The 10,871-nt window shown below is 38.8% G+C and overlaps 1 protein-coding gene across 15 annotated transcripts in view; it reads right to left on the bottom strand.

Moving 5' to 3' along the window:
* Positions 1 to 10,871, bottom strand: part of TMC5 (transmembrane channel like 5) — a 29,508-nt gene that overhangs the window by 5,660 nt on the left and 12,977 nt on the right. For all 15 annotated transcript variants that reach the window (XM_015294539.4, XM_046900861.1, XM_046900857.1 and 12 more), the window contains 12 exons: positions 10,530 to 10,634; positions 8,912 to 8,998; positions 8,042 to 8,141; positions 7,334 to 7,424; positions 6,818 to 7,066; positions 5,504 to 5,655; positions 4,864 to 5,008; positions 4,157 to 4,312; positions 3,791 to 3,957; positions 3,044 to 3,122; positions 2,590 to 2,687; positions 1,098 to 1,193 (listed from right to left, as the gene is read on the bottom strand). In XM_015294539.4, the coding sequence (XP_015150025.2) occupies positions 1,098 to 1,193; positions 2,590 to 2,687; positions 3,044 to 3,122; positions 3,791 to 3,957; positions 4,157 to 4,312; positions 4,864 to 5,008; positions 5,504 to 5,655; positions 6,818 to 7,066; positions 7,334 to 7,424; positions 8,042 to 8,141; positions 8,912 to 8,998; positions 10,530 to 10,634 (1,525 nt within the window). The remainder of the gene's footprint in view (positions 1 to 1,097; positions 1,194 to 2,589; positions 2,688 to 3,043; positions 3,123 to 3,790; positions 3,958 to 4,156; positions 4,313 to 4,863; positions 5,009 to 5,503; positions 5,656 to 6,817; positions 7,067 to 7,333; positions 7,425 to 8,041; positions 8,142 to 8,911; positions 8,999 to 10,529; positions 10,635 to 10,871) is intronic.

The following is a 10,871-nucleotide window of genomic DNA, read 5'->3' as shown; positions in this document are numbered from 1 at the left end:
CTAACAGAAAGAATTTATAAGAGAAGGAAAGTTGTATTTCCACAATTCACTACAGTGCTCGGTGTATTGAAACCAGAAAATATCACACCACCTTCATATACAGTTAGCCTTTGTAATTATATTAACATTGATCCCATAACAGTAAATTAGCCTTTAAAAACATACAGCTTCAAACAAACATACCTACACAGACATTTGCAAAACTCCCATAATCAGAGAATTACACTTTCTTAGAAATAAGGGGGAAATAAGGCAGCTTTTCCAGAATTCAATACCAAGTCTATTTCAACAAGAACATTACTCCTGTGGGGATGTAACTAAAGCTTTAGGATGTCCTTTGACTGCGCCCAGGTCTGGGCCCCCCAACACAGGAAAGATGTGGAGCTGTTGGAGAGGGTCCAGAGAAGGGCCATAAAGATGATCAGAGGGCTGGAGCACCTCTCCTAGGAAGTCAGGGTGAAGGAGCTGGGCTTGTTCAGCCTGGAGAAGAGAAGGCTGCGGGGAGACCTCTTTGCAGTCTTTCCAGTATTTAAAGGGAGCTTATAAACAGGAAGGAAATCAACTTTCTATTCAGGTAGATAGAAACAGGACATGGGGGAATGATTTTAAACTAAAGGAGAGGAGATTTAGATGGGATGTCAGGGGGAAGTTTTCCTTGTTTACTGAGTGCTGAGGTGCTGGAACAGGCTGCTCAGGGGGGCTGTGGATGCCCCATCCCTGGAGGTGTTCAAGGTCAGGTTGGATGGGGCCTTGAGCAACCTGATCTAGTATTTCATCTAGCAGTTGGCAACCCTGCCTGCAGCCTGGGGGTTGAAACTTGATGATCCTTGAGGTCCCTTCCAACCAAAGCTATTCTATGATTTCTTTTGCAGTTTTCTCTCAGACCAGGTGGCCACAAGGTAAACTACAGTTATAGTGCAGGTAGTAACTTCAGTCAAAGAGAACCGGCAAGTCACAATCCTTACAAAGGTACTTGATATATCATCTCCCCCAGGCATTTATCCTGTTCTTTCTTTCATGATGTAAAGTACCCATAAATATCTGAATCAGGATATTCCATGGCATTCCCAAATACCAATAAGGTTTTGACCACTTACCAGGTCAAAGTCTGAGCATAGATCAAATCTAAAACACTTCGTCCAATATCAAATTCTGGCACCCCAAGGCGTATATATACTGTAGTTCCAATAATTCTGGGTGAAAAATAAAAAATAGCATTTGCTAAATAATTAAGCTCATTGTAGAAACCTCAACAAATTACCTCCTGAATGTAATCATCAGTGACAGATTATTCAGGGCTCCATTAATCACACATCGGTGAAAGCAGCCACAGCTGATCAGACAGCACATCAAAAATGAAGCAGAACTTGGCAAAAGCAAATTCCCATGAAACACAGTAGTGGTAAATAAGATTGACTGTGCTTTTTATGCAAGTCAATAAAAGAGGAAGAAGAAAGGATTTGTAATAGTATCAGAAAAGTATGCTTATGCTCATGATTAAACAGATGAAGTGATGATTTACCTCAGTAAAAAGCCTTAACTTCTTTTCTGTTCACAAGTCCTGAAAGCTCTCAGCCTCAATCAAAAAAAATCAATCTTGGAAACTGATACTCTTAATATATTCTACAGTATATTCTACTTTAATGTAATCACTATTGCAGGCAGCTGAGGTACACACAGGTAAGCAAGTGCCCAGAGGATTTCTCTCGAGGACCAGCGACCTCATTTGATCATTTCATTTTCTCCTGAGCTAGAAAGATTCAGTGTCAGGTTTTGTTGTTGTTTGTTTTTGTAATAAGAACAGGAAAGATTTTGGTAACTATCCCATTTTGCCTTGAATATAGGTCGTGGTACCATCTGATAGCCACATTATCAACAGTGAATGTTTCAGGGCTGTGCTGGCTGGGGTTACTCTGAAGACATACAAGTAGTTACAAGCGATTGCACCTCTAATCTTTTATGGCTGTAGCCCTGATGCTTTTGCATGGCTTAGTGGATGACATTCATAATGGCTGACACTGCATATTAGTTGTGACCTTTTGCTGAAGGTACTTTCCTATCTGAACAGGGCAGGAACACGGGATGATTAAAGTACACTGACAAGAGCTGTGGAAGGAAAATTTACAAGGGCTTCTCAACACTGTTTTGTGTCAATTTAACATAAAAGTCTAAGTCCTCATTTGTAAACCAATCTTGTTCTCATCTCATGTGGAGGGCAAACAATTGTAAAGATCTCCCACAGATGCGTGGCTAAGATCCCGAAAAGCTCTGTAGAGCAGGTAAAAATTTAGCACTATTATCACAGTTGTAAATTACATTTAACAATATAGGAGGGAGCACACAACAAATTCCAGAATTAAATTATTTTCTGCTCACACACTTAACAGAATTCACTTTCCATGCTACAATCACAGAGACTATGCCTGGTAGAGGTGACAGATGTACCACATAATATGCTTCTGTTAGACTTCCTCTTTTCTCACAAGGAGGGAAAAAAAAAACAAAACAATGAAACAAAACCAACAACAAAACACGTATTTGGCTAATGAAGAAAAATAAGATTAGGAAAAAAAAAAAAAAAGTACTCACCTTCGCAAAAATTCCCCAAAGAATGAGCCAAGCAAACAAAATATGAAGTCAACCAACACAAGACGATAGATATCTTGGCCAACCAGTGTTTCCCAGCACTTTAAGGGGTGGAAAGAAAAAAAACACCAAACATACACATCTAGAAGTGAAAAATGATGTAAACCTAACATTCCTGAATTTTTGGGCATCCAAAAATTTGTGTCATGAACCAAAGCTTTGCTATCATCATAACTAATGGCTGATCTCCCACCGAACAATGCTGCAAACCAGAAGAGATCTAAGTTGAATGTAGGAAAATGAGTTACCTATTTCTCTAAGAATTCAAATAAAATACTAGGGTAGCAAATTCAGCTGTTCAAGAGACTACAGGTACTTCTCTTTGCTTCACCAGGCCTGTCAAAGTGGTTCTTAATGAGGTATTGTAAGTCAAAGATATTTATTTTTGAAACTTCACCTGTGACTCCGATGCAGCCACAACATTAAGCCAGTAGTAGCACAGTATTCCAATAATGGATATTTTCAGGATTATAATTCTGCAAAGAAAAAGTAGCAGTAAGTGCACTGCCAACTGGTATGCAACCTCACTAGAGAGAATAATGGCAGGATGACTGCTGGTCACGTGTTACTACCTTCTTTTATAACAACATGCTATAGTGCCAGGACTATCAGAAGCAGTCTTTGAAGCTCGGGTGCTGCATTACTCTATTGTCCTGGCAGAATCAAGGACAGGTGGGGCAACCCTGGCACAGGCCTCTGCTAAATAGGCCATTGGCTGTGGGCAAAGACTCCACAGAGAAGGAAGGTCTGAGGAACACAGGTAGTTATACAGTGTTAATTCCAGGCATCTGCAGTGAAGTCAGACCTCCTCACTCCTCTTACCACTTCTTTTCCTTCCCCCAAGAGGCCCACAGCCCAGTCACCATCAATGGGAGCTACAAAGCCAAGCCCAGGGTCACCGTGTTGCTAACTGGGAAGGAAACAAGGGCCAGTTCTCATGCAGAGATGCAACACTGCAGACAGAAGGCTCACAGGAGGCCAACAGAACTTTGAGGGAATATTGCACAGAAGCCTTTGGGAAGATGAATTCACCTGCTCCATAGCTCACTACTGCCCACCACACCATGTAGGTACAGCTTGCTGTAAAAAAGAAGAGTCAGCTAACTTCAGGCAAAAAGCACTAAGTGGAGGTAGCAAGAAATACCTGGCAATAGTGACATATATCTTGTTTTTGGGATCCTGAAATTTTTCCAGGTTTCCAAGCCATGAGTAGAAGAACGGGAGGACGACATTGAGGAGGGATGTAACAATGGCTAGCACCAGCATGGCAGCTTGGCTCTCCAGGTCATTTCTATACCCCTTCATAAAGAGCTTCGAAGGAAGAAAAAAATAAAAATTAACCCCAAACTTAGAATCTTAGCTGAAATGCTGCCTCAAGTTGTGTCCACAGGGAAGACACCTGGCACACATCCCTATATATTCTCAGAGGTTATCCTGCTTTACAGTTCCACGTCTGTCCAGCAGCACAGTGACCATCCCCTTCCTTACTTACCTTACTTACAGTACTTACCTGTAGATTATTAATGGAGAGGAAGTAAACACCAGCACATGCAGCTACTGCTGTTCCCAGGGAAGCAGCCCATGACCCAAGATGGATAAGAATACGAACAATTCTCTCTGTTACAGAAAGTTTTGGAGCTTCTTTTTTTCCTTCAGCGAGGTCTTCCTGCAAGGAAACAAATACTAAAGAAGAACTCCTTGGGTGACAGCATAAAGCAAAGCCTGTTTCAGATAACTGCCTAAGAGAATGATGGATTTTTTTCCCCCTCTAGAATACAGGTACAGTGGGAAAATTTACCTGACAGCTTTATGTTCCTATCCTGAAAGTTGTTTATCTTAACAGCTACACCATATTTAACATTTCATGCAAGTCTGCTCTTCTTTGACAAAACAGTTAAATTGATAAAAAGAGAAACAGAAGCAATATTCTGTTTAGCATATATTTAATAGACAGAGAGATTAATTTAATAGGAAAATATATACATATAAGTATTTACACATAGCTTGAAGAGAAATGAAAAATGAGTAGCTAAGACAAATCCAGGAGTTCAAACCAAATTAAACATGACAGCCAGGAAGACTTAAGTTTGTTAGAAGAAGGACTAGCATGCTCGAGTCACTGTACCAGAAACTTATTTGTGCACATGCTTTGGCAGAGTGACTCCAGCATGCTAATTCTGTACCGTTGCACCTTTTTGCATCTCCTGTATTTTCTACCTTTATCTGTGTGCTGAGATTCTTTTGTTTCAACTTCACAGCTTTTTCATTAGTTATGTTGAAGTCCCAAGCGCAGAGAAGTTTGCTTGCATTGCCAGAGTACACCTGAGTGTTAATAAAGTTTCTGTGGAAGGATTTTGCCATGCTGCAATGAAAATTACACTTGTGAGATGCGTAACAGGAAAATCCATCAAGTTTGCACAGCAAAGAGTGGGGATTTGTTAGTTTTTCTCTCCCTTTTCTGGACTAGCAGATCTATATCAGAGCATCTCACATAAGAATACAAAGAAAATAGACTTTAATATATGAGACAACTCTCATAGTTCTTTCACCCAGCTGCTTCTGACAATCTTTACTTCAATTTCAGAAGGACACGTCAATACCATGAGCAACACATTACAAAATGGGGATCATGAGATTAGTTGTTTTGAACTGGGATTCACTGCATGACCCTTACTATTCTGCACTTATTCTTCATTCATCTGATAAAGTTTTATGCATGAGACTGTCTTCTGAGCAGAATTTCTTCTAGAAACAAGAACTAACAGAAACATACTCACACAACCATGACTGCCAACCATACAGGATTAGGGTTTTTTTTGGCTAATGTAAGTGAAATAGGAACATATAGTTAGTTTACCTGAACAACAAGATAAGCAAACAGATGACAAAATATATTCCAACAGTGAAAATGTAGGCCAACTGCATGTTATAAGATGCACCATTCTTCCTTTGTCTGATTGTAGCATTGGTGTAAAAGCCATAGTAGAGTACTGTTTGTTGAAAATAACCCTGAAAATATACGGACATCATTCAGAACTTTTGCTAGAAGTACCATCACATAAGGCTTAATTCACAGGTGGGAGCTGTCTGTACAGTGAAATCAGAGGAGTAATTAAATCTGTGACTATCAGATCCTTTATTTTCCTTATATCCCCAAAAAGCTGTGAGAACTTTCAGAGGTACATAAATGATTTGTATCACATGGATGACGGTGAGTAATCAACGTTTGCATGATATGGTATCTTCTGGAAATTTCTTAAGAGGGAAAGGCATAATTCTTTCTTAGGAGCAAAGTTCTGTACTGACAGATTGAAACAACTATGAAGGAACCAGGAATGAAACATGTGACATTCTATGCTGAGTTACAACATCAAAAGCGGAACTCCTGCAACAGTGACTGTCCTCTGCAAAACTAAACAGTGTTACTACTACAAAATACACAACTTTAAAACCAACCCTAGAAAGAAAGGGCAGGCACCTTTTTTTAACAAACATTTCTTCTCAACTAACTATCAGGGAGAGCAGAATCTTATTAACCAGAAAAATCATTTAACAATTAAGCTACACAATTCTTAAAACAGTGAAAGATAGAAAGAAAAAGAGCAAGTCTACGCTTAGAGCAAAGTCTTTCTTTCCAAATAGCCTGAGATTTTACACCCCAAGTAGAAAGATCTCCGTAAACTGAAAAGCTCCTTCTAATTACAAGCCACACTGAGCTCAACAGGCTGCCACACAAAGATCTGTGTGCTCCCTGGAGTAAGAAAGCTTTAGAAACAAGCAAAATTCCCAGGATCACGTATTGAAATCTGCATTGTATTTTTAGAGGAAAACTAGCATGGGAAATACATTCTCCTAAAGACTACTGTAGTTGTCTCCAGAAAGCCTGATTTCCACTCTTCCACTGCTTTCTACAAGAATGAAAAAGTCTTGCTATATTGCTGAACGTAGCAACCACCTGCATTAAGACAAATTCATCAGAACACATACATTCCACTCTGAGTCAATACTTGATGCAGCTTCTTTTCCTCAAGTATGTATGAAATATCTGTTCTAACCTTGTAAAAATTTACCTCCACCTCTAAAGAAGAAATAATTATTTTTACACTGCCATGAGTTTTTAAATAGATCTGTTGCAGAGAAAAATAACACACATCCACTGTTACATACTTACAGCTCCAGTGAGCAGCTCCAGACCCGTGAACGAGAGGTTATTTGGTTCTGCTGTAACAAACTGAGGGACTGTGATGAAACCAAAGTTTATGAGGAATGAGAAGATGTTGAAATTCAGCAGCCATTTCAAGAAAATAAAATAAGAAAGAACGCTTGTTCCAAACTCTCCAGCAATGATCTTCAGAGTCTTGTGCCAGAAATTCAGTCGGTGAAAATATTCTGACAGGCTATTTCTGAATCGCCGAAATGACTACAGAACAAAAGATGAGAGAGGTGAACCTCAGCGAGCAGCCTTACACGGGGCTCAAATCCACATAATACACCCTCACATTTTTACAGCTCCATTTTGATGATAAGAACAGATTTCCACCTTTAAATGCACCGTAAAATGCTTAAGCACTGTTCCTACCTAATGCAAGTCACCATCTCCAGAGTCACTATACCTCTGGAGATGGCAATAACATTGCAGCTACAGTGCCCTCCCCAGCTGTTACCCACTGGCATGGCTGACACTCACCACTTTTGCTCTGCGCATACAGTGTGTACAGCAGCCACACAGAGTACCACAGCCCCCTGATTTCTTTGTTATTTCTCTGAGAACTTTATTCCTGTGGGAAAGCAGGACAAAGGCATGACAGTCTTTATAGCATGAGTTGTAAGAACAAGAAGCCAAAGAAGCTGCTGCAAACATGTGCTCATGACCAGTCAATACAACTTGAGATGGTCCTGCCAGTTCTTCTTGTGTTAGCTGCTAAGATAGTCTTTGTCCATGACAAACTGAGCTATGACACCACATTCCAACTGCTCCACTGAGTCACTGCTAGGAACAACACCTAAACATATTCACACGTATTAAATAAATGTACGTGATGATCAAAATGATGGCTGAAATCATGTGGCCTCTTCTCTGTTTTTAACAGCCAGCATTCAGATGTCCTTTGAATAACAGTCACAAGATATACCTGCATGTGGAAGGGCATGGCCTTGCTGTTGTGTTTTATATTACATCAGAGAGTCTTCTCACTCAGAGAAAGGACATTGAACCATCCTTAAATTATCTTTCCTAGCAAGATGTTAACTTTTTAAAAGCTAATAAAAGTACTATCAGCTTTTTCATACTCAAAGGGACAAAGCAAAGCTGAGCAGCTGGCAAACGCACACTTGACAGCTAGATGTCAACAATTATACTGCTTGTAAAACTAAACAGATAAACTTTTATTTTTACCTGATCTCTCTCTTTCTTTTCATGTTTTCTGGCATTTTCTGGATTGCTTTAATCCTCTCATGCTTGGACATGCTTGCAAGACTTCCAACTAATTTTTCCTCTGCATAAAAATAATGATAAATGCAAATTTGGGGATGATAATATAGTAATTCTTTTAAAAAAATTCAAAATGTATATAATATCATTTCCCATTTTCACAGCTACTAATGCATGTCAGGTTCTAAGACTTAATGATTTTGCCTAGAATGTCCTTACTTTTACTAGTACTCTAACACAGATGCATGGAAGCAGCACAATACTGCACATTAAAAAATAGCTATCACTTGTCTACTGTTTGTTGAATGCTAATACAAAGAGCTGTACTGTAAAGGAAGATAAAACACTGACAAGCACTATGGTGCTGGTCTATTCCTTAATCACTGACAGTCACATTTCTGAAATACTACGTATCAACTTGAAATCTAAGCTTTTGGTTTATTCTGTGGTTTTAGTTCATGATGGTCTACGTAAAATAGACAGAGATACTACTTGATGTTCATTTTGTTTCCACATAGTTGGAATTTGATGCTAACTCGAGACAAATAGTGGCTGAAATAAATCATCAGCTGGTCAAGCAAATCCTAACAAGTTATAAAAAGAAAAGCTAAACTTCTTAACGAGAAATCACACTGCATTTTGCTCCACTGATGTTTTAGTGTGCTAGGGAGTACAAAAGATGAAATACTAGCCTTAGCAAAAAAAAAAAAAAAGCTGCTCTTGTAACCACAAAAAAACTACATGCAATTATGATGATAAATCAAGAATGGTATCAGCCACAGTATAACTGTGCAAGATGTTACTTCATATAAAAGCACTTCTCTAAACTCCTACCTTCTCCGCACACTGGAGTTGCTTGAGACTGGGTTGAAAACATCGTGACGTCAGATGGTCTTCTGTTGCGTCTCCGAACAAAGTCATCTAAACAACAAGCACCATTTGGTAAGCCTGGATACTCCCAGGCTAAATTGATTTAAGACAATCAAATTTCACTTCCATAAGAACAACTTAAGAATATACCCTTCCATCTCTCTAACTACATGTAAACATACATTCTCCCTCTAACTTCTTCCCAGGTGACATTTGATGACTGCATGCAATTTCTCAGACACACACTAGGCAAGTGGTTCTGAGTTTTCTTCTACTATAAAAAACTATCTCATTGAACCCATTCATACATGTACACATTGATTATTCAAGTTTTTCTTTCTAGAAGACTGCTCCTCTCTTTCAAAATCCTTCCACTGACTTGGAGGGAGTGTTTTAGATACATCAAGCTTCCTTCATCAAATCATTCAAACTATTTTCCTTAAAAGCATCTACGTTCCAGCAATGAAGCAGACAAGTTTAGCCTTACTTTTGCTTACTTTGACTCCTCAGTAAGATAGTGGCCAACCTACTCAGTGCTACACCCACATGTTGAGCACAACCCTTCAGTTTGGAAGGCCCCAACTGACTGACACATCTGCTAGATGATGCACATGCTGCAGGCTCAGTAACATTTACTACTTAGATCTAAAAGTACCACTGTCATTTCTACTTTAAGCCAACTTGTTTTGTAGCAATGAAAAAGAAAAGCATCTGTATCTCCATGTGGATGCACTTTCAGCACCTACACATTTAATCTCTATGTGATTATGTTGGAAATGCACTCTCTCCTTCCTGTCTGGTATTAAAAAAATATACAGGAGTGTTAGTGTTTGGAAATGGCCCATCTCTGTGGTCACTTACAGGATGAGGTATTTTCAGGTACCAATAAAATAGTTACTGTTTTATATAAACAGGATTTTGCACAATCCAATCCTAAATCAAAGACTATGTTCCCATGAAGAGGGAAAAAACAAACAAACAAACAAAAAAAACACCCACCAAAGGAACTCTTAATTATGTTCCAGAAGCATTAGGCAGGAAACAAACTGTAACAGAGAGATTACAGGATATGGGAAGAGCAGATTCTTCCCAGAAAGTGAATGATAAGCTGCTATGCTGGTCTAAGAGAGAACTCAGATTGTATTATTTCAGCCCACTCTGTATTTTCATTAACATAAATTTCTAGTTACTGCTATAATAATTTACACTTAAACAGCATAGTAACAAATTCAGTAACTAAAGACAGTCTTGAAAAATGTGTCCTATTCTCCTCTTATTTCCTCCTACAGTATGCCTCTTCAAATAACTGTGTAAGTTTATTTTATGATGACCAACTTATCAGGAGTTTCAGTTAAAAGGGATAGGCATTACACCTTTCACTGCTCAAGGAACAAAGGTCATCACCTTCAGAAACACTGAAAAAATTCAGCTACAATTATATAGTAAAATATAATTCATGTATTCTGATTCCTATCATTATGTGAAAATCTTCATACTTGAAGCAGGCTTTTAAATCTTCATTATTTCAGGGAGGGTGAGACTGACATCAGTATTCTGACTGAGCACAATCTGTGTCTCTTACCTTCTGATGCACTGGAAAATCTGTGAGTATAGGGGTCATCCAGAGGACTGAAGGAAGATTGTGGGTTGTATGCCAACTCTGGCTCAGGCTCAAAGGAAAGATTATCTGTTGAAGGCAGTCAGAATTATACAGAAAGTTGCATGCTACTATGGATTATTAACACAACCAGAATATCAGACCTTTTGATCAAACACAGCTCTACTGTAGGTATGGCAATACATCCTATTTAGGATCTACAAAATATTAACAACTCTTCTATATCTCTTTCCAATGTACATCCTACTATTCAATTCATTATGTAGTACACAAAAGTAAGGATTTACTGATCTGTTAATAAAATAG

This window comes from Gallus gallus, chromosome 14 (genome assembly GCF_016699485.2).
Source record: "Gallus gallus isolate bGalGal1 chromosome 14, bGalGal1.mat.broiler.GRCg7b, whole genome shotgun sequence".
Taxonomy (NCBI): Eukaryota; Metazoa; Chordata; class Aves; order Galliformes; family Phasianidae; genus Gallus; species Gallus gallus.
The sequence above is the reverse complement of the archived record's forward strand: the minus strand, read 5'-3'. Positions and strand labels throughout refer to the sequence as shown.